The sequence below is a fragment of the Oryzias latipes genome, chromosome 2 (assembly GCF_002234675.1).
Source record: "Oryzias latipes chromosome 2, ASM223467v1".
Classification (NCBI taxonomy): domain Eukaryota; kingdom Metazoa; phylum Chordata; class Actinopteri; order Beloniformes; family Adrianichthyidae; genus Oryzias; species Oryzias latipes.
The window spans coordinates 4,850,047-4,874,631 of NC_019860.2; the positions used below are offsets into that span (position 1 = coordinate 4,850,047).

The 24,585-nt window shown below is 43.1% G+C and overlaps 2 protein-coding genes across 4 annotated transcripts in view; one reads left to right on the forward strand and one right to left on the reverse strand.

Annotated features, from left to right (window-relative positions):
* The window catches only part of LOC101163225 (gastrula zinc finger protein XlCGF57.1), a 466,623-nt gene that overhangs the window by 306,330 nt on the left and 135,708 nt on the right, over positions 1-24,585 (forward strand). The gene's annotated exons all lie outside the window — the stretch shown is intronic.
* The window catches only part of LOC111948636 (gastrula zinc finger protein XlCGF57.1-like), a 187,877-nt gene that overhangs the window by 51,420 nt on the left and 111,872 nt on the right, over positions 1-24,585 (reverse strand). The window contains exon 1 of one of the 3 annotated variants that reach the window (XR_002874595.1): positions 8,808-8,897. The exons of 1 other annotated variant lie outside the window; for it this stretch is intronic. Coding sequence is in view for 1 of the 2 variants with exons in the window: in XM_023962473.1 (XP_023818241.1) it covers positions 8,808-8,955 (148 nt within the window). In the remaining variant the exon portion in view is untranslated. Of the gene's footprint in view, positions 1-8,807; positions 9,257-24,585 lie in introns of those variants that run through there. One more of the 3 variants, XM_023962473.1, reaches the window with a different exon arrangement.

Consider the following 24,585-nt stretch of genomic DNA (forward strand, 5'->3'; position numbering starts at 1 on the left):
GCTACAAATTTGTAAAATTTAGTACTGGAGCAACTTTGTGTCCTAAAGTGCTTTTTTTGAAAATTTAAGATGGCGGCCTCTCCTCGAGGTCACAGTGCAACGAAACTCCAGAGGTAGATCTAGACTAACCCTAACCCTAACCCTTCTCAAATTTTGTGAAAATTGCTAGAAAAAAATGTCTTTTTACTATGTTGTAAAAAACGCAAAAATGTCGAAACTGCAAATTTTGGCACAAAATTGCCGCCAAACAAAAGGTTGTTTCGCCATCCTGTAATGATTTCAAAACATACTCTGGATATCGCTGACAAGCATATATTGGTTTCTTTTGAATCTTCTCAAAAAAAGAAATCCATATTTTTTCGTTTCTGCCGAGGTAGCACATTTTTAGCGACGGTTTTTTGCTAATCACGCCCACATTCCTTTATCAATCTTGTTGTATGTTACATCGTTTCGTTCAGCGTGGGCCAGGGTATCGGATATTTCATTTTTCGACATTCCAATAAACCACGTGCAAGCTAGCTAAGATCAAAAGGTTGCGAATTAGCCACGGACACGCCATCCAAAATCTGCAACTTCTACTTCCAACATATGCACAGTACCTTGCAATGAATGCCTGAGAAATTACGAGACAATGGCTAAAAATCTCTGGGACCAATTTTCGTTTGTATCTGGTGCTAAAGGAGCTTTTTTTTTTTCAAAGTGCAAGATGCGAGTCTTTTCCCAAGGTCAAAGGTCAACGACACTTCTGTACTTGCTGCCAGCTCCAGTCTACACAGACTGGAGACTAGAGCTGGCAGCAAGTGTGTGCAATTTTGTGAAAATCCCTCAAACAAAAGTGTCATTTTTCCATATCGTGGAAAAACACAAAATTCAACAATTCTCAGAGTTCGCCACAAAATGGCTGCCAAGCTGTAGGTCGTGTGGCTGTCCCATAATGATTTCAAAACTTCTTTGTGATATCCTCAACACGTGTGTTTTGGTTTTTTTTTGTTTTTTTTTTATTTGTCCTGTCCAACAGCTGGGCAGGCAGATGAGAGCTGAGGGCCTCTTGTGTTGGACATATTTTAGAAGAAGAAGAAGGGAAGAAGAGAGAGGAATGTAAGAGAGAGGGGGGGCGGTTAGGAGGGTGATAATAGGAGGGGAGGGGGGATAAGACAATGATTCAATTCAATTCAATTCAATTTTATTTGTATAGCCCAAAATCACAACAACAGTTGTCTCGATGGGCTTCGAAGTAAAACATGAACTCAAAAGGATCACGAATACAAAGAGTTCAATAGGAAAATACTAAAATGAACTAACAAACTGACTAAGCTATACTGGCATCCCTGCCCTTAGACCCCCCTTCGCGGTAAGGAAAAACTCCCCAAAAAAACGGATTCCGGAAAAAACGAAGAAACCTCAGGGGTGCCCACATGAAGGAGGGATCCTCCCCCAGGACGGACAGGCGATTTACCAGAACTCTTAGAGAAGAATTAACCTATCTAAATCTACAACTACATATATAAAAGTCCAGCAGATGAGCTTCATCCAGCTGTGGTTGGGGGGACAGTCAAAGGCGCGAGTCGAGCCGGAGACAGGAACCACAGCCAGGTGTAGGAGCAGGAGCAGAGACGAGGTACTCGGTCAGGTACAGAGCAGAGACGGGGAGGGGATGAGACCGGGCTTCCCCCAAAACACGCTCTAATTGTCCACAAAACCAACGCCGTTTTCTGGGCACCATCTAGAAAGCCAGCGGTTAAATGATGAAAAGCGGCTGTACATTTCATCACTGACTAAGTTCGGCAGGGGACCAGAGAAAATTACAGTGTCGGACATCGTCTTAGCCAGTTTACACACCGAAGCTACGTTTAACTTAGCCACCTCTGACTGTCTCCGTCGGGCATCATTACCGCCTGCGTGAATCACGACTCGACGGAACCTGGACTTACTCTGAGCTAGGGTTGTGCCGATGGACGATGGTATCGTCCATCGTGATGGGTGACTGACATCCCGATGGAGAGACACCATCGTGATGCCACGCCCCCGCCACGCTGCGAGTCGACACCATAAGCCGCGGTTACATGTGAATAATATCTTGACCGGATCAATGGTCGGATTAGAATCCAAACGTGTACATGGTTCCAGAAAAATGTTTTCAGAATATAAAAAACGTTCACATGGCTCACACTTTTGGTCGGAATAAATCATTCGCACATGCGCAGTAGGGTTTGAAAAACCGGAAGCGGATATCAGTTCCGCCGAGCGGCTATTTTTTTTCTCAAACTTTATTGAATGTAACAATTCAATACAAAACAATGTTGCCGAGCGGCTTTATACATTGATATGTCAGCTCTGTAACAAGACGATCTTCTAAACGTGCTTTTAATAATGTTACGATTATTATGAAACGCCTGTTCGCTCATCGTTTTAATTTTAATCCGTGTGGTCATTGCTTTTTCTGTTGAAAAACGGAGCCGCAAAGAAGCCAGAATTAGCAGTATGCTAACACGGGCTAACAACATTAGCTTTCGGTGGTGCTGCAATCTGCATCTTGGCTGCATTTAAACATGTGGGAATAACATCAGCCTTTATTTAGTCGGGACACGACTCAAAACACAAATCCACGTGATTGTTTGAACGATGTCTAAGGACTGAGCGGCCTTTCTGCTTTGAAGCTCACACCGCCCCAAAGCGCTGTGTGTGTGCTCAAGTTCCTCTGCTCAGACACACACTTTTAGACCCGGTTCTGAGTTCGGTAGCCCGTTCCCCTAGAGCTGCGGAACGGATCGCAGTTCTAAATCTCCCACATACCGCTCATGTAACAAAGCACCCCCCCCCCTTCCCCTCAAACACAAAGCTGTAAGTCCGCGCTCCGCCGGTCCACTTGACTAGTTAAGTGCGGGAGCAAACCATTTCTTTTCTAGTTTGTTTGTTACTTTTCTTGTTAAAGTTATTTCCCTCAGTACTGCGGATGAGTCATTAGTTGGGAAATAAAATAAATAAAGTAATAAAGTAAAATAACGAATAGCAATTATATAAGACCGAAATATTAAAAATAGCCCCCCCCCCCGACGATATCATCCGTCCATCCCGATGGTTGACAGCAAACATCGTCAACGGCCAATTTAAGGGACATCGCCCAACCCTACTCTGAGCTAACATCCTAAGGTTCCCCTCGATGTCACCAACTCTGGCCCCCGGATAACACCTGACTGTAGCCGCTGGGAGCTCCAAGTTTCTAACTTCAGAAGAGCCTATAACCAGAGTTGAGTGATTAGCGGGTGTGTCGCTGAGGGGGGAGAACCTATTACTAACGTGGAGTCTCGGGTGCTCTAAGTTTTTGCGTTTAGCACTATGTTTCCTCCCAACCGGTGCAAACCCCTGACTGTCTCCCGGCTGTTGGGATGGCGCTGGGGTGCTAACTAAGTTAGCCCTGGTAGCGCGGCCCGCGCCACGAGTAACGACCTGGCTAGCCGGCTTAGCTTCCACTGTGCGGAGGCGCGCTTTTAACTGCTCCAGCCTGGCCTCCAAGTCTAACACAAGACTACACTTAACACACCTACCGCTATCTTCACTAAAGGAGGCAGGATCATCACTAAACATATGGCACACGGGGCAGGAGAAAGGGGGAGAGGCGGAAAGAGTGGTGGCCATGCTAGGTTCTAAGCTAAGGCAAGCGGTGTTTAAGTAAAGATAAGTGGTTTATTTAGCAAAATGAGAAAGTGAACAGCAAGCGGTTTAACAGTAGTGTATTCGCTACTAAAAGGTGCTGGATGTGAATATTAACCCAGATAACCCTTAGAGCAGGGGTCACCAACCCTGTGCCCGCGGGCGCCAGTGCGCCTGCGAGCACCTCTTGTGGCGCCCGCAGGGAATGCACCCAAAAAAAAATCTTTTTTTTTTTTATTGAAGCAAATATTCAACAAACAACCACGGCATGTCTGTCAATGACAACAATATCAATTCTGAGATAAAGGTAGACAAAGAAAACCCAAATATGTAAACAAATATAACTTAAAAAATAATCACTAAAAGTAAGGGTCTATTACAAAAGTTTAAATAGATCAAATAAATTACACAATTTCTGGACATTCTTATGATTCATGTAATGTAAAGATTTTGAGAATAGGTTGAGGTGGTTGAGTAATCCATTAATGTGAGGATTAATATTCCTGTCTGTTTTTATTTACATTTATGTTTAAAAAGTTAAAATTAAGTTAAAGTTCTAAAGGTTTAAAAGTTTAGCTTTAGTGTGTTCAATAAATATTTATCTTGTTCGGCTGCAACCTAAAGTCTGTTTTAAAATTAGGCTCCCTCTGCAACTGAGTTTGACCCCCCCCTGTAATACGAGTCTAGAAAATTCATGCATGTTTTTGTGTGTAAAATGAGCAAATAAAAATAGGGCACACAAAAGGAAGTCCTCAAATTGTGTTGTTTGTTTTTTTTTTTGGGGGGGGGGGGGGGGGGGGGCTAGGAGGTTTTTAGTGGCGCCCTTCATACCACTTGGTGCCCATGAAATAGCCCTCGGTCTCAAAAAGGTTGGTGAACCCGGCCTTAGAGTAAGCAATAGTAGTCATTACGGTACAGTTCAAATGTAGTACAAAAAGGGCGGGGCCTGTCCACACACACACACTCAAATGTTATCAACACACCTGCTCACTGCAAAAATGTCCCCATGTCAACATGTACACAAAACAGTGTTAACACACGCATACTTATGCCTTAAAACCAACTAGTGTGAAATATTTCATTCATTCTATCATGCAAACTATTAGTGCAAAGGTGAGCTAACACCTGTGCTCAGGTGAGTGTTTATGTTCTTCTAAAATGGATGGAGGAATGTGTAAAGAAGGAAGGAGAGTGTCCAGCCATCCCCACACCAAGACCCCCCCAACGCCACACGGGAGCAGGCAGGGAACAACTGCCCCCCAGGCGACCAAATCCGCCACCCAGGCCAGGGCCAGCAGGGCCGCGGCGAGGCCCCCACGTGTGTTTTGGTTTCGTATCTGTATTTTTAAACCATTTTTTTCTGGCCCCATACGTGATTTTCGGCCCATTCCTATTTTTTTTAACGGGATCGCTGTAATGTCATCGTCTTCGGGGGGGACATTAACTTTGTGGATAACTCGTTTTCAATTAAGTGTTTGCACATTTTGGTGACTCTTCGAGCATGCGGCAGGGGTCAAATTTTCACTGAAAGGCGCCAAAATCGTTCCAACTGTAAAAAAACAATATGGTCTTTGCAGTCAGTGACGGCTGCTGCGGGCCATAATAAATAAAACTGTAAGTAGATATACATTTTTATAGTCAAAATGCATATTTGTTGTTGAAATAACCGTACATAAGTTATATCATATTTACTCTGACCTTTTGAACTTTTGACTGTGTGTGTGTGTGTGTGTGTGTGTGTGTGTGTGTATGCGTTAGGGGTGTAACAATACGCTAAAATCTCAATTGGGTTCGATTCAGAGGTTCGTAGGGCTCGGTTCGATACATTTCGGTTCAGTACGGCTGTTTAACAAATCTGCCTGATATGAACTGCTATTTTATGAACTATTATTTTATTGTTATTTATTGTGTGTTTTGCTGTCAGACACCTGAATTTCTCTCTCGGGATATTAATATAGTTTTTATCTATCTATTTTCTGTATTTTTTCGGTACAAAAAAGGCAGTAAAGAATTACTTGCAAAATGCATTTATTGGTTTTATATAAAAATAAATAAAATTGACCCATGTAGGTGATCTGCTTGATAAAATAAGAAAAACTATTAGCTGCCAGGAACCAAGAACTTTGGATAATTAATAGGAGTGTTATGGTACGCGTAGTTGGACCGAACCGTTTCGGTACGGCCATTTCGGTTCGTTTCACGTTCGTTACGTTTTACGTATTTTTTGTTTGTTTATTTTTTCTCCCCAAATGTATTAACTTTGCGCCAAGGCAGAACTATTGTTACTCACGGTATTCCGCCAAGACTCTCAAGTGTGGGAGCGCACAGCGCAAGTGTGTGTGTGAGCGTGCGTTCCGTTCTCCAAAAGAACGAAGCCAGGTTCTATTATCAACCACTCCCAAACAATCCCGAAGGGAGATCCGCCTTCCACGGTCAGAAACGTCACTCCAGTTCGCCAGCTATTAACTAACTGAGGTGACAGTGCGAATGTGACCAGTATCAGCATGGCTAATGCAGACGCAAGGACCCCCCCCCCCTCCCATCTCTTTACGCTCTCTTGTGTGGGCACACTTTGGCTTTGTTGTCAGCATCAATAAAGGGAAAAGACAATTTGATAACTGGAATGCTGTGTTGACATTGTTACACATAGATAGTGTTTGCCACAGATCTGTTGATGCTCTTAAAACGGCATCACCCGACTGTAACAATCAGGTCTACAAGAAAATAAGGCTACGTTCACACTGCAGGCTGAAACGACCCAATTCCGATCTTTTTGCCCCTATGCGACCCAATTCCGATCTTTTCATGAAAGTCTGAATAACACAGATCCGATCTTTTCAAATACGACCCAGGCCACTTGGGTTTGCCGTCCTGAATCCGAAACGTATTCGATCTTTTCAATTGCGACCACCGTCTGACCGGCCAGGCCACCTTAATCCGAATCGTACGTCATCGATACGCAACAAACGTCATCATTCTGCGTTGAAATAGGCAGGAACGAGAACGTAAACAGCAACCACGGCGGACGATGCTGCAGAGACCCGTCAGTGGAAGGGAAACGATGTCCCCGATTGTATTAATATTTGGGGTGACAGCACTATTCAAACTCCAGGGCTCTTATCGCAACCGGGCGGTTTTTAAAAAAAATTAACAGCTAAATGGCCGAGCGTGGTGTTGAACATTTTCTCGCAAGTACTTTTTTCTTTCTTTCTCCCCTTCCCGACCGTGGTCAGAAGCGCGGGGGACCCAAGGCGGATCCTCCTCCTCCTCCCTGTTCTGACCCATAGATTCTCCAGGATTCTCCGGAATGGGTTAATAAAGAGTCCATAGCATTTATTCTGGGGGAAACCTCCTTTTATTACCGTTGTCCTTCCTCCGTAACACACAACATGAATGCGCGCCAACACTGCCCCCCCCCCCATTCTCTCCCACTGCACGCGCTCTTTTCCTGTCCCTTACACAAACGCGCACGCGCGTGGGCCCAATACATACACATTCCCATTCCACAACAGTGGTTACAGACGATCCCGGCTCCAATGCCTTCTTAAAAATGGGAAGATTGTTATTGTGCTAGCTCCTTTGTGAAAATAAATTTATTAATGAAAAAAGAGCTCCGCTGTTGACAACACTGTGGTTGACATCCATGTTAACGTAAGCTACTTCCGCAAACAACGAGTGACGTCATTCGACGTCCAGTACTCTTCTGCGCATGCGGGTCAACTCTGGGTTGTTTCACGGTCACACTGTAGATCACAAAAGTTCGGATTTACTTGGAAATGTGAACGGTCTAGCAAACAATTCGGATTTTTTTTAAAAATCGGAATTGAGCATTAAGCCCTGCAGTGTGAACGTAGCCTAAATGTGCGAGTTAAAATGTTCTCACGTCTTCATTAGCCAGGCTGATACTGTGGACATGTCACCTCCATCACCTGATTTTTTTGTTATAACTTTATTCTACAAAACGTAAATACAATACAAAACACAATTTAGCAAAGTAAACTTCAAATATGCCAGGGGAGCATACATATTACACCTTCGTCACCCAATAGCTGTTGAACCTGAACTGCAATGATGTTTCTGATCGTGGAAGGCGGATCTTTCAGTTTTTAGGAACAAGATATCAAACTTTAAGACTTTTTAAAATCCTTTTTAAACCCTTATTTCCAAAGTTAAAGTTAAGATTTTTCAAGACCCCCCGGGAACCCTGCTTAAACCCCCTCTCACTGGGGACAGACCCAGCAGCGTCTGGGACAGCAGTCTAAAAACCGGATCACAGAGACGGATGTAGCGTTAAAAGCAGACGCCTTTCAAATAATAAGAGTATGAATGATCTCATGAACCGAGACATGATGAGATCAGTGAAGCTTTCGTAGAACAAATAAACCTCCATGTCTTTAACAATGAAGTAAAGAAAACTTTTGACAGTAGCTCCTCCCACACCCACGGCAGAAGCGGCATGTTTATGAACTCAAGAGGCGCAAGAGGTCAGTGGGGATGTCGCCTACCTATCAACCCGTCTTGAAACATGGACCAAGAAGTTTTTCTAAAATTAAAGTTTAGAAAAAAAAAGACTTTTTAAACTGTAATTTAGTTTTGATAGGGGTGTAACAGTATGCTAAAATCTCAATTTGGTTTGGTGCAGAATTTCATAGGGCTCGATTTACAAAAAAGGCAGCAAAAAATGTCTTGCAAAATGCATTTAGGTGATCTGTTATTTAAAAGAATACAACTATTTGCTGTCAGGAACCAAAAGCTTTGGATACGTAACACTGGCCTGAAAAGAAAAACACATTTTAACTTGCACTTTTTTTTCTTGTAGACCTGATTTTTACAGTCAAGTGACGCCGGTTTAACTGTGTTAACAGATTGGATGTATTATCTGTGGCAGACGCTATCTTCCTGTAACAATAAAATGTGGAAACACAGCATTCCACTTATCCAATTGTCTTTTCCTTTCATCCAAAGAAATCCACACAGGAGAGAGTAAACGCCGTGCCGTTCAAACGTGAATCATGGTGGTTCGTTCAAAACTGATTTCCCATCATGCCTGTTTACATACAATCCTAAAATAGCAGCGACATCAGAGCTATCCAGCCGCACAGATAGCAGACAAACAAAGACGTTCATGATCTATTTGTCTGCAGCAGTGAACGTACCAACTATGTGTAGCTGAAGCTGCGGGTTCCAGCTGCTATCCAGCAGTCTGCGCTGACGACAGAGCTCCTCCTCGTTCTGGATCTGGATGGTTCCTTCAGCAGCAGAAAGTTGTTCTCTGACAGAACCTTGCTGAGGTTCTGAAGACATGGTTCCTGCTCCGATCTTCAGCTCCAACTCCCACAAACACCGCCGTCCTCTTCACTGCAGCTCCGATCGATCATCTGCTAGTCTCACAATCACAGCAATCCACGTTGTCTTTCCGTTCAACACTGCTTCACTCATTTACGACACTTTGGAAAATGCTGAGAGTTCCCACACGAACCACGTATCGTCCTTTCTGTCCAAAAACCTCACAAACGTCCCAACAAAACACCACCGACCTCTTAACAAAAGCTAACGCTGCTAGCCTGCCAACAAGCTAACGCTGCTAGCGCCTCTCGCTGTTTACTTCCGGGTCACGTGCAGAAACTTTATTTAAAAAGAAACGTATAAACTGCTTAACTGGATCTCAGAATGGTTCAAAACGCTTTCAGTATTTTTCAAAAACAGTTTTAATTCATGAACTAACAAAGAAAAGAAAATTTACAAGGAAAAACCCGTTTTGAGCAAACTATTAGAGCTGGTGTGACGTCATCACACTGTGACTAATTATAGTCTTCAGATTTGACTCCAAAACGCATCTCAGACTAACTAGACTTAAACACATTTGTTTAAGCTTTTCTTAACTATAGTAATGGATGAAGGAATCTGAAAAAAGAAGTAAGTTACAAAGAAAGGCAATAATTGTGAAATAATGAATAAAGTGGAAAAAACAAAAGAGAAGTTTATTCGATTTCAATACGTATTAAATTCCCATGAAAAGTATTTAAAAAAGGACATTTAACAAATAAAATCAAAGATTTTTCACTGTTTTTCTGTTTCTATTTCTTCAATAAAGACTTGTTCAATAAAAAAACAGTTTGAAAAAGAAAAAAAATATCAGTTGATCTAAGGTTGAGATGAAATAAACTATTATATTCAGTTTAACTGTGTGATAAATATTATATTACATCCAGTTTACATCAAAATATCAATGATACCTCTTTTTATTTGAAGAATGTCTTTTTAGAGGTTTAAGAGTTATAATGTCTAATATTATGTAATATTAAATTGAGTTCTATCTAATAATAAACAAATTATTTATTTGTTGTATTGTCCTTGCAGGGATGACTGTAATGTTGGAGCCAAAATATGCTCTAATATGTTTATTAGTATGAGGTTGAAGGCTGAAAAGGATGAGTTATTAGTTAGTTAAAAATATAGTAAAATATAATGAAAAGCAGAATAAAGTAAAAACAAATACCAAATGCTTTTGTGAGTCTGGTGTTTGTTACAACTGAACCAAGAAAGTGTCTGGAGTTTCCTTTCATTTGTTTCTACTTTATGTTTCTATTGAGTCCATTTATCTAAAAGAAAACCTTCCAAAACTTGATCAACCAAATATCAAATCCACTGTTCCAACTTTCTGTCTGGTTAGTCTTTCCAAGAAAACCAGGAAGTTTCTGACTTGATGATCAAATGTTTGTCAACAACTGCTTTAGTGAGTCTGGAGACTAAAGTTGATCTGTTGGGATTTTCTGCTGCTCTAGTCTGGACATTCAAGCAAACATTTCATTTTCATTAGAAATATTTTCTAACAGAAATAGTTTCTACTTTGTCGAATAAACTGTGGTTTAGAATCAAAGCAGAGACATAAAGGTTTTTCATTTTCAGTCAACAACAATCTTTAGATTTTATTCATGTTCAAAGTCACGACTGAGCTCTTTCTTTATCGTGGAGCTGCTATATTTTTGATCTTGAAACTGTTAAACACTAAATGTCCTCATTCTTCATGCTGATCAGGCAGAAATGCAGAAATGTGTGCTGCAGATCCCATGTTTGCCACTAGAGGGCAGCACAGCAGCTTCAGTCTTTGTCATTGTTGCTGTGTGAGCCTGAAGGAGCTTCAAAGTGAGCTGCAGCTTGGTTCAGACAAACCTCCACATTCACACACAGATGTGATCCTGAAGAAGTCTGAACAGAACATTTCAGGAGAACTCTTCAGTCCAGAACATGAGCCTGCATTGTTCCTGAAACTGGGATCAGAGTTCTGCTCTCTGCTCCAACAGAACCACCTTCATGAGCTCCTGGTTTCTTCTGGATCCTCCAACATTCAGACGCTCTCTGACTGAGTTCATGTCTGCACAGAAACCTTCAGGATTCTCTTCTTCCACACGTCTTTCACTCTGAAACTCTCTTCTGAATGTGGATCATCTCAGTCAGACGTTCAGCAGCATCAGAGCCGTGCATGTGCTCCTCCTCATGAGTCCTGAAGCTGCACCGTCAGCTGCAGAGCTTCAGAGCTGCTTCATTCTCAGACCACTTTCTGGAAAGTAAAAAGATTAAGGAAAGGACAGGAGAAACGTGCAGAGAACTTTTCCCATTTCCACTCCCTCCTTTCAGCTGCTGCCCACTGTTCCCCTCTGAATCAGGAGGGAGGAGCTCTCATCTGTTCTGCCCACCCCCATCTAGAAAGACATCAGCACCACCTGAGCATTAAAAAGCTCTTTTCCACCCCATTTCTACTGAGAAGGAACCAAACACATGAAGATTAGAACAGCTGGAACAGGATGAGGGGGAAGGCTAAAGATTCAAGTCTGTTTGAGTCAAAGATAGAATGAAGACAAACATAAATAGAAAACACAGAGTTGATTCAAAAGAGCATTTATTAGATCCAAACAGGCTGCAGGAATTTTACAGACAGCTTTCAGTTTGAAGCCTTTAGACACTAAGGTGCAGTTCTGCAAACAGGTGTCTCCCTTCTCCCTCCTGCTTCAATGCAGTTGGTGTTGCAGCAGCTGCATCAAAGTGATTCTCTGCATCCAGAGGCTTTATGCTCAGAAAGTTTCAACTAGATTAGACATTCTAGAAAACGAGGAGATTCAACTGGATTTAGATGAAACTTCTTTAAAACTGATGGTAAAAATGCTGTCAGCAAGAAAAAAAACTTGTTGGGACATCCCAAACTCACATCTGTTCATCAAATGTAGATCAAAGAAGAAAGTGGTGATCTAGAAAAGAATCTGTTTGTCTGCAGGTCTGTTTTTCTCCAGATCCTGGAGCTGCTGAACATCTGAATCCAACCCATGTTTCAGATCAACACTCCAAGTTAGAATGAGAAGAGGAAGTGCAGTTCTCCATCAGTCCACCGGGGGAGCTGCAGCACAATAACTGTCCACTTGATGCTGAGAGAGACAGTGGAGCTGATCTCAGATCAGTTCCTGCTGCAGCTCTGACACTCATCTCCACTTCCTCTGATTCCTCCATCACTCTGCTCTCCACCTCCCAGGAACACCGTCCAGTCACAACATCTCTGCAGACCAGCTGCTGCTGCTGCTCCTCTCTGCTCCTCCAGGAGGAACATCAGACTGAGCTCCTCCACCTGCAGAGAGAAATAGAGAGAGAGATTAAGGAGTGTCTCCTGATCCTGGTCTGTCAGTCAGTGATGCAGCACAGCAGCAGAAAGAGCAGCAGGAGCTTCAGTCCTGTTCAGAGCAGCAGCTTCCTGTCATCTTCACCTGTTGGAGCTTCTGCTGCTCTGATTGGCTGACTGTTGTCCTGAAGCCTGTCATCATTCTCCTCAGAGCTTCACTGAGAAGCTGCAGCTTCACAGGAAACTCTGCATCTTTGCTCTCAGACTAACTTAAGAACCAAACATCTGGAAGCAGCTGGACTGACTCCAACCCTCTACTGACCTCAGAGTCTGCAGTTTGGAGTTTGGACTCTCCACCAGATCCTGGAGCTGCTGAACATCTGAAGACCGAAGGTTGTTGCAGCTCAGGTCCAGTTCTGTCAGGTGGGACGGGTTGGACTTCAGAGCTGAGACCAGAGCAGCACAGCTGGTCTTTGACAAACTGCAGTTCCACAACCTGAATCCAGAACAAAGAGTTGAGTTTAAAGACAAAGTTCATGTTTTTCATCCTTCACTTCTTCTAAAGAGTTCAGAGCTGAAGAAGATCAGAAAGTTTAGAAAAAAACCAAAGATGTGAAGCAACAGCAGCAGATCAGAAGAGTCCAGCAGAAGCAGAGAAGAAGAACATTCAGGAACATTCAGGACAACATGCAGCTGCTTCAGGAAAGAAGTCCAGATGTGTGAAAGTCAAACATCAGCCTGTGGCTGCATCCAAACCAACTGATGTTTCTGCAGCAACAGCAGAAAAAGTCCACTTCCTCTTTCTGCTCAGCTCTTCTCCAAACAGCACTGAATCATGGGAAAATTTCAGCAGCATGATGCTGGAAAGTCTTCATCCCAGTTTTCAGGAGATGATCTTCCAGTCCTTCTCTGCTGCAGCCCTTCAAGCAGAGACTTTCAGCTCCAACAGATCAAAGCAGAGAGAAGAAGGAAGTGATGAGGAAGAGTCAGCAGCAAATGTTGGACATTGATCCCTGATCCATGACTTCAGCTCTGAATGAAGAGTCAAAGCTGCTGGGAGCTTTGGTGGATGATGTGATGATGTTTGTGGATGAAAAGGTGAGGATGTTTGTGGAGGATGTGTCTGTCAGAGCAGCATCCAGCTGCAGCAGGACTCTGTCACTGTCTGCTCACAAACATCAGCCGCTGGACTCTCAGCTGCATCTGCTGAAACACAGCAGCAGGACTCAGAGTGCATGTGAGCGTGCACGGCTGCTTCTTCTGCATGCCCTTTAAAGGAGTCTGTTGGAGCAAATACTCAAAGAAGAGCTGATGGCTGCAAGCAGAACTTTGTGAAGCACAAATGTCAGCAGACAGCTATGAAACAAGCAGCTGCAGGAAGATGCTGCTGCAGATCAGAATCTGGACATTTCTGCTCACTGTGGGTCAACACAAATTTTTCATATTGATCTGAACACAACTGAAACATGGAGTCTGACCTCAGAGTCTGCAGTCTGCAGTCTGGACTCTCCAGAAAACCACACAGATGAAGAACTCCTGAATCCTGCAGGTTCTCGTTCCAGCTCAGGTCCAGTTCTGTCAGATTAGATGGGTTTTTCTTCAGAGCTGAGAACAGATCTTCACAGCTGATCTCTGACAAACTGCAGCTCATCAACCTGCAATCAGACAGAAAAGTGTGTTCAGGAGCAGTGATGCAGCTGGAGGTCCAGGAACTTGGTCCATTCAGTCAGGTGGGACCTGCCCGTATATGACAGACTGACAGATGACATTTTCACTGTTTGCTCATTTCTTTTGGATTTGAACCCAAAAACATGATCATGAATGAAAATGCAATAGATTAGAAATGACTTGAAATGAAGTTAAAACAGACGAGGAATTAAAATGTCATTGATCATCAGGAATTATTCATGACTAAATATTTACACTCCAATAGATTTTGCCATAATTTCAAGAATGTCAGATTAAATTGAATTTCTTCATCTTGAATCCTAAATTGTAAAATGCATTTTCAAATGATCACATTGCAGAAAAACAGTTGAAAAAGTCTTTAGTTCTTCTCTGACATCATTTCCTGAAATCTCTAAACTGTAGAGGAGCCTTAAAAACATGAGGATCCAAGGGGGCCAAAATGTCGGAATGAGGCCCTAAAGAGGAGCTGCTGATGGTTCTGCTGATAGTCTAACGGTTTGAGCTGGTTCTGCTGTTGGTCAAAACAAGAGGTCACCAACATGGTGTCTGGGGGCACCAGGTCGCCCCCAAGGGCCACAGAATTCGCCTACAGTCCTGTTCTAAAAATAGCACAATTCACCAATGAGCTGCGTCTATAGTTTACTTTTGTTATGTTGCTATTCTTTTTAAACCACACTTGCATTTATATACATTTCAGGGCTCCAGACTGCGACTAATTGGTCGCATTTTGCGACCAAAGTTTGAGAGTGTGCGACTGAATTTTACATCCAGTCGCACATGCGCGACCAGTAAATTTGCCTCCCCCACCCTACGTATTTTTTTATACATCAAACGTGGAAGGGGCACGTCAATGATCAATGAAATAATCAATGAGACGCGACCGCACACGCACGCACGCAGGCAGACACACACACTCGCGCACATACTCATGAAACGCGAGCACACACTCGCCTGATGCCCGTCTGTAAGTCGCCCACTGCTTGTGAGAAGAAAGGGAAAGCCACTGTAAGTGGCTAAAATGCGTGGAGGGGGCGGGGCCTAGAGATAATCGAGCGCGCGTAAACATCTGTGGGAAGGAAATGGAGACAAATATCCTCACAACCTGATATGTGCGTCTGAGCTATGAGCAAGCGAACTATTGACTCGTTCTTCCGACCTAAGGCTAGTGTACCAGGGCCAGAGTCTACAGCGGGGGTCTCAAACTCGCGGGCTATTTGCGGTCTCCAAGATGATATTTGCGGCCCCCGCCTTAATAAGAAAGTTTAATGTTACTGCAGGCCGCCAGTTTTAATGAATGACACTTTTTCATTGTCGTGCACGGAGATGACCAACCAATCACAGTGGGGTAAATGACTCTTGAGGGTTCCTTACTTTCCTTTTTAGAACGTATCTATTCACTCGTAATTTTCTAAATACATGCAGTCCGTGCTGAACTTTTCTCTGGGTCACAGAGACCCGGAGGAAGGTTTAGGTTTTGGTTACGGTTATGGCGGCGCATCAAACGGGTTACGGCAGCACACCGCTCCCGTCCCGCGGGAGTCAGGTCAGCTGAGGAGAATAAATGTCCCACACCTACATGCGTGACAGCTAACGGGGCTTGAACTTTAAACACGCTCGAGCAAAAACAACATTAGTTTTAGACTCACTGAAAATACGTGGGGAAAATGCAACGATAGACGTGTTTGAGATGAACCAGCACCTCGCCTGGATCGTTGGGGACACCAGGCCGGGGGGGGGGGGGGGGGGGGGGGGGGGGGGGGCTGTGAGATGAAGGTGAATCTGCAGCAAGACTGCAGGACTACAGTTGGAGTTGTCTTTAACATTCAATTTAGTTTAATATTCTTCTCCCCCTTAGTATGATCTGTGTTATTATATATTTTATGATTATTTTAAGGTTTTGTAATGTATGTAGCCTTTTTTAATGAATTAGTATTTTAAATTATTATTTTAATTAATCACTCAACTACAAAAACCATCAGGACACATGTCCCATAATGCATTGTTTTGTAGTCTGTAGGGCAGCTTTCAGTCAGTTCAGTTTCCAGCTGTAGGTTTGCCCCTTGCTCCCACCCCTTTCTCGCGATATTTTTGTGATGATTGACAGTTGATGTTGGAGCAAAAACAAAAATATACGTCACACACCAGGTGATCTGCGCAGCGTTGAGTTCACCTGGGTGATGTCAAACACGGTTATTGTGCATCTTGGCTGCACCTATTTGGTGTCACAAAGATAAATTTCCATCCGTTTTCTTTACTTATTTGTACTGTCATGACAGCGATGCTTTTGTGAGTTTACCTGTTGTTGCATCTTTAAAAGTGCAGAATAAAATGTGACACTGTATTTGAAACAGCACATTGTAATTTCTGCATCTATTATTAAAGTATTTATTAGTAATACAGTGGAAATGAGTAGATTTGGTTAGAATGTTGATTTACGGTATGCGCCCCTAAATTTTCTGGTTATGCCCCTAAACTTTTCAGTTGGGGGCCACAGTGCTCCTAGTAAAAAAAGTTAGTCTGGAGCCCTGCATTTAAAAATGACAGGGCTTAAAAATATGGTCATTATACAGTGTATACTGTCATGGTTTGAGTTTCTTTTGTATTGGTTTTTGCTTTCTGTCTTGTTCTGTCATGGTTTGGTTCTGTTTCCTGTTTTATTTTGAAAGGTCTTGTCTTGTCTTGTTTTTTGAGTTTTACTTCCTTTGCTCCCCATCAGCCCTGATCGTGTCCACCTGTGTCTTGTCTGCCCTGTCTGTATTTAAGTCTTGTCTTTGCCTTCCTCCTGTGCTGGTCCATTACCTTTTGTCATGGTGTTCATGTCTCCATGTTTTTGCCACACTCATGTTTCCATGTTTCATGCCTCGCCACGCCACAGTGAGTTTTTGTTTTGTTGTTGTCATCCTGCTCTGCAGCGCCATTATGAAGAAATGACATCAGCTGACTAAGAAACAGCCGGATAAGATCCTGAAACGCTGAAGAAGACAATAGTAGAATATTTATCATCTGGATGAATGAATGATGGATGAAACCAGAAGAAGACCTGGAAGAAGTGACACTAAAAACACACTGCTGCTGCTGGACTGAGGTGCCGTGCTCAACGCTTAAATCACGCTGCAGGCTCTCTGGTTCTTTACTGATGAAGGAGGAAACAGGGACTGCTGGTTTAAGACGCAGAGAGACAGAGAGACAATCCTACTACGGTTCAATCAGTTCCTCTGAAAAAATAAATAAAACTCTTTAAGTTGATCAATAAAATGTTCTTTACATGTTGATAAATGTTTCTCAAAGCATCAGAAATGTTTCATAAGGTTTTTGATGAGGAAGGATCAATGATGGACATTCTTCAGCCGCGCAAACGTTAAAACATCACTAAAGCCGACCCAGACTTCCATAAATGTCTGCATTACCACTGCATCATTCATCAGCAGTGTTCTGTGCTAAAGTGATGGGCTTTGAGCATGTGATGACTCCCACTGTGGAACCATCAACAACATTTTCTCTGGATTTACAGAGACTTTCACTTTGAGCAGTCGCTGCTGAAAGACATTGTTTCTGCATCTGAGACTGAGACAAAGTGGCAGAAAAGTGACGTCACAAACAAACTTGGAGTAAAACTAAAACACAAAAAAAAGAGCCCAGATGCTGTCAGTGAAACATGACAGTGTCATGGAAAATTAAAACATGGAAGAAATGTGTTCAATCATACATGTAGCAGTTAGAATTTTATCAAAAACACTGCAGATTTGGTCTTTAGTTCAAAATGTGACCAAATTGAAAAATATGTACGTTGATTTTTCTTTATCATTACATAATTGATAATCATGGTGCAACATAGTGAAAATGGGAGATTTTTCTATGAAATGTAGAGATGTGAGGATCATCTGAAAATTTAACCATCACTGAGAATAATAAAGGACTAAATATTGATATTTGTTTACCGCTTTGATGCTATTATTGAGAGAAATGATTAAAGTGATGAATCTTTTCCCATTTATGAGTATAATCAATCATTATTAATAAATAACTATGCATGACTCAGTATCCATGAAGTAGCTCTCAGTGTTTCAAAGGTTGGTGACCCCTGGTCTAAGGGTTTCAGCTGGTTCTGCCCCCCATGAGAGTGTTACATCTTTACTATCAATGACATCATGAATAGAATCCAAACCATTACCATGTTTTTAGGCTGTTTTTGTTCATTCTGGTTTATATTTTGGTCATATCGTCCAGCCTGATCTGGTCTGTCAGATCGTTTTATATTATTGTTATTAACGGAGCGGCAAAATGAGCGCTGGTAACACAATAACTACAGATCCCATGATGCAGTGCTTCAGCTGCCTTACTGAACTGTTGAGTTGTGCAGCTTCCCTGGAACTCAAAGGAAAATGTGACGGAGGTGATGATCTTAAGTCGCTCTGGCAGATTGATTTCACTAAACAGTCCATTCAGACGTCCACAAAACCACTAAGAACACCAAACTGGAGGGAAAAACGGAAAATCCTGTTTCTGTTTCAAGAAACTGTTTCTTGGTTTATATCAATATTGTTTAGAATTCTATGTTGGATGATGTGAGTTGTGGAGGAAGTGGGTGGAGTCACAAGCAAGGGAAGAAAAAGGAGAAAAGTTTGGGGCGTCTGCAGCTGTGAAAGGAGGAAGTAAGGAGAAAAGTCTGGGGAAAGCTACGATGAACCCCATGAAGAAAGAAAAAAAGATGACCTACCCAAGAAAACCAGATGAAGCTGGAAACTACAAAAAACATATTTGAATGATTTCCATTTTTTTCCATTTTTTTGTGGATTTCTATTTTTGGAGCGTCTTTGGGTTCACCTGTTCCGTGTAAATGATAAAAAATGTTTTGGTTATCAAAGTTTTTTGAGAATACTTTGGAAATCGCTAGCTTTGTTTATCCGCCATGTCTGGATATTAGTGAATTTAGTATTTGGAGCTAAGCAATAAGTCGTAAGAAGGACCCCGACGGTGAGTCTGCACCTGGGGCTGGGATCACTCCTTCCATGGCTCTGAGACGGGGGCGGGGCAACCCTCTTGGGGCCCACGGTTGCTCTAGGTGACACTTACCATGGCTGCGGGGTGGGGGGGGGGGGGGTTGCTTGTTGGCCCGGTCCTGGGGGGGCTGCCTGGAGGAGGGGGAGGGTCCACTATCGGCACGTGACTTGTGGGTTTGACGGGTTGGGGTCTCCGCTTAGGCAATCGGTGGTTGCCCAGGGTGGTTGGCTGTCTCAGTCCTGTTGAGGCCTGGCCAAACCTCTACAAAGTGCCTGGGGGCAGACGCCTGGGCTCTCTCCGAGGGGGGGGGGGGTGCTTTCTGGCTATTCTCTCTCTGTGTGGGGTGCGTGGTGTGGGGCCTGGGGGGGGGGGGGGGGGGGGGGGGGGGTCGACGACAGTCTACCAGCTGTCCCCAACTTACCCTCTTCTTCATATAATCTATTATTAGGGTGATGAGGGGGGATTCAGCCTGTGATGCACCTTGGGGGGAGGAGTTACTTGGCAGTGGTCCCCCTCCCATGATTGTCACATGGGATAGCCCTCCCCTCTTGGTTTTAACTGCACCGTAGACCTTTAGGGCCCCTTGGTGGGAAGGGTGATGGACATCACTGTGAGTTATCAGGAGATGTTCTCTCAGTACCCTACCCGCCAATTTCAACTGCACCCCTTTAGCACACACACTGTTAAGATGTAAAGATTAAATCAAATCAAATCAAACTTTATTTATAAAATAGCACTTCTCATGCATTTTGTGCAGCTCGAAGCGCTTTAACATTAAAAACAGAAAACACACAATATTATAGTAAAAACCCAACCCACCCTTCACCCTTCCCACTCCCCTCCGTTAAAAAACATGACCCATGGACCCCACGTACAAATAATAATGACTATGTAACTTTAAATAAATAAATAAATAAGCAAACAAACAAACAAGTATGGCTTGGCTCTGCTGCGAGCAAACAGTATTTGGGAATCCTTTCATACCAGGAGCCAGCTTGGCCATTGGAACATCGCCACAGTGCCCACCCAGACTGGGACAACACTGGGGTCCACTTTACAGCCGTGAAGCTGCAAAGCTAGACCCCAGCTGCCCCAGCACGGGTAAGAACTGCAGCAACAACCGCTAACAAAGCCGACAAGTCCTGGAGGAAAAGATCCCCACAAGAAACACTGGGGCTAAAATCATGATAAGATACTAAAATTAAAAAACATAATATGTATATAAAAACATAAAATTGAGAATAAGATGCATAAAATGAAAATAAATACATAAAATAACCTATACTAAAACTAATAGAATAAATTAGCAGTTAAAATCAACTAAAAGCTAAATTAAAAAGGTGGATCTTGAGCCTCTTCATAAAAACCTCTACAGTCTCTGCGGCCCTGAGGCTCTCCTGCAGACTGTTCCACAGGGGAGGACCGTAATGGCAGAACGAAGCCTCACCATAAGTTTTGGTCCTCACCTTCGGAACAACTAAGAGGCCAGCACCGGAGGACCTCAGGGTCCGCGAGGGCTCATATTTTAAAATAATATCTTTTAAATATGAAGGCCCAAGACCATAAAAACATTTATAAACCATTAAAAGAATTTTAAAATCAATCCTGAAACGCACAGGGAGCCAACGCAGCGATTTTAAAACCGTTGTAATGTGTTCCCGCCCTCTGGTCCTCGTCAGAACTAATGCTGCTGAGTTCTGCAATAGTTGTAGATTTGAAATAGACTTTTCGGGTAAACCAGAGAGCACGGCATTACAATAATCTAAACGACTGAAAATAAAAGCATGCATCAATCAGCACCTCTTTGCTGGCAAGAGAGAGGAACGGGCGGACTCTGGCAATGTTGAGATGATAAAATCCTGTCTTAACGACATGTTTAATGTTAGGGATAAAATTTAGCTCTGAGTCGAAAAGTAAGCCCAGGTTTCTCCCACATTGAGAAGGTTTAAAATTATGAAAATGTGGTAAAATCATCTCTCTCTTGTCTTCAGAACCGTTGATTAGAACTTCAGTTTTGTCCTGGTTGAGCTGTAAGAGATTTTCTGCCATCCATGACTTTATATCTAAAATACAGTTCAAAAGAGTGTTAACAGGTTCAAGGTCATCAGGAGACACGGCAATGTAAAGCTGTGTATCATCAGTATAGCTGTGAAACTCAACACAGTGTCTCCTGATGACCTCCCCAAGAGGCAACATATATAAATTAAACAGTATTGGCCCTAAAATCGACCCTTGGGGAACCCCACAACTTATTTCATGGATTCCTGAAGAGCACGTATCCATACTTACATAAAGGTGTCGATCTGTAAGGTAAGAGTAAAGTGCGCCCTTACTCAACTGTTATGGTAAAGTTAGAGTCTATGTTTCAGCATGTGTTTATACAAGGTGCTTTACGGTAAAATCTTGACAGTGATGTCTGTGATTTTGCAGCAGAGCTGCGCTCTCCGTTACATCCAATCATACCTGTGGTGGACCTCATCACAGCTACAGAAACGGCCATAAAGAGAAACAATTTCACTGGATCTTAAGCTGAAGAATTATGGCTCAGAATTTCGGCTGCACTGTCCAGTGCCAAACCACCATCTTCCAATCTTTCCTCAGATAAAAGAAAGGCCTTGACAGCTCTGGAGAAGGACCACCATATCAACATTTGACCAGCAGATAAGGGTAGATGTGCCTTGATCCTGAATGTGGTGGACTATGAAGCCAAAGTTAACAACCTACTCAGTGACACCACCACAAATGAAGCACTGAGAAGAGACCCAACCAGCGGCTACAAGAAAAAAGTTATAGACTGCCAACAAAGACTTCAGCCACCAAGCCCCTGTCTTATGGAATAAACTCCCAGCTCATGTAAGAGAGGCCGACTCTTTTTCTACATTCAAAGTTAGACTGAAAACATTCCTCTTTGGACAGGTTTATTGTCAGACTAGTTAGTGTTTAGAGATTATTTAACTTAATGTTAATTTGTTTAAATTAAACTTAATAACTATTTCTTTTAAAAGGCTGCTAGAAGTTGAAGCTGGGGTAACTATGGTGCACTGGGGTTCTGTCCTCTTTTATTTTCTACTTCTACCCTTCCTCTCCTCTATTCTTGATCATAATTTATCATTTAGTTCTCCATGCCTCTGTTTGGTACAGTGCGATTCATGTATTGTCCCTCTTTTCCTCTCCCCTCCTGGGGAGTGGGAGTGCTTCCAGACTCAAGTTGGCTCATCCGTGCTCCAGTTCCTGACCGTTTACCTCGCCTTTGCTCCCGCTCCTACACCTGGCTGTGGATCCTGCCTCTGGCTCATCTCTGGCTCGTCTCTGCTCTGTACCTGACCGAGTACCTCGTCTCTGCTCCTGCTCCTACACCTGGCTGTGGTTCCTGTCTCCGGCTCGACTCGCGCCTTTGACTGTCCCCACAACCACGGCTGGATGAAGCTCGTCTGCTGGACTTTTATATATGTAGTTGTAGATTTAGATAGGTTAATTCTTCTCTAAGAGTTCTGGTAAATCGCCTGTCCGTCCTGGGGGAGGATCCCTCCTTCATGTGGGCACCCCTGAGATTTCTTCATTTTTCCGGAATCCGTTTTTTTTGGGAGTTTTTCCTTGCCGCGAAGGGGGGTCTAAGGGCAGGGATGCCAGTATAGCATAGTCAGTTTGTTAGTTCATTTTAGTATTTTCCTATTGAACTCTTTGTATTCGTGATCCTTTTAAGTTCATGTTTTACTTCGAAGCCCATCGAGACGACTGTTGTTGCGATTTTGGGCTATACAAATAAAATTGAATCGAATTGAATTGAACTGGAGAGAGATCAAGTCATCGACAAGCCACTATATTACAGACTGTACCCTGGTAATACCATTCCCTGCATCTATGGCCTCCCAAAAATCCACAAGGAAGGGATACCACTGAGACCTATTGTCAGCAGCATTGACTTCATCACTTACAACATGGCTAAACACCTGGCTACTATTTTGGCCCCTCTGGTTGGCAACACAGAGCATCACGTCAGGATTTCACAGGATTTTGCAAACAAAGCCAAACATATTCAGTTGGATTCTGACAAGATGATGTTGTCTTATGATGTAACTTCCCTCTTCAACTGAAATCCCACCACCGAGGGAGGGATTTCAGTGAGGAAGAGATTACTGCAGGACTCTAAGTTACAAGACAGAACAACTCTGATACAAGACCACATCTGCGAACTACTGGAAGTTTCCCTTGACTCCACATATTTCCAATTCAGGGGAAACTTCAACAGGCAGAGGCACGGCTGTGCTATGGGCTCTCCAATCTCGCCCATTGTGGCCAACTTGTACATAGAAGAAGTTGAGAGAAGAGCCCTGGACTAGTTCCCAAGTACTACTCCAAGCCACTGGTTCAGATATGTGGACGACACTTGGGTCAAGATCAAAATCCAGGAAGTGGAGGCTTTCACGGATCATATCAACACAGTCAACAAGAACATCAAGTTCACCTGGGAAGACACAAAGGACAACACCCTAGTTTTTTTAGACTGTGCAATGATCATTGGAGATGACAGACAGCTCCAGGTTGAAGTGTACAGGAAGCCTACTCACACTAATCAGTACCTGTTGTTTGATTCAAACCACCCTTTACAGCACAAACTAGGCCTTATCAGGACATTACAAAACAGAGCCCAAGAGGTGCCCACAAGCTCTGACAGAAAGAAGAAAGAAGAGCAACATATCCGTCAAGCCCTCCAAACCTGTGGATATCCCAACTGGGCATTCACCAAATCTCAACATACAAGAAAACAAGACAAGAGGGAACAACAGCCTAAAGGGAACAGTATGAGGCACCGTGTAGGACAATATTCAGAATTAGCATTCATAAACACGTATGAAATCTCTCACACACACTAGTGAAATGCTTGTATGCATACAACTGAAAATATATTCATTCACATACACATGTGAAATCTCTCACATACACATGTGAAATCTCTCACATACACTAGTGAAATGCTTGTATACATACAACTGAAAATATGTTCATTCACATACACATGTAAAATCTCTCACATACACATGTGAAATCTCTCACATACACATGTGAAAATCCTCTCACACTCACTACCAAAAGTCTTTTCACATTCGCTACCGAAAATCCTCTCACACACACTACCGCAAATCCTCTCACACACACTACTGAAAATTTCGATTGAAAAGGAAGGCATTTTAGTAGAAACAAAAGTTGGCTGATTATCGCGAGATTCAACGGCAGTCAAAAGCGTTGCTATGGTGATGTGTATTGGCAGCCTGAAACAACTCGGACCAAAGTGACAACTTTAACTATAATCACTGGCTAAGGCAGAGAGCCCTGCGCAGGACTATTTTCTTCATCCCGCTCCCACCCGCACCGACAAAACTCTGAGAATTTATTCCCGCACAATAATAGAGATGTATTGATTTTGTATCTTCTCCCATCCCAGGGTTAAAAAAACAAGTATTTGTATTGATATTAGAGGTAAGATATTAAGCTCGAGCCCGAGTCAGAACCTGACCCGGCCCGAAATTCGGGTCGGGTCGGGGACTAAAATGACAATCACTACGTTCGGGTCGATCCATCTACGGCAGTGTCCTGAAACCCAAACAAACCGAACCAGTTCCACCTGGGTCGCTAAC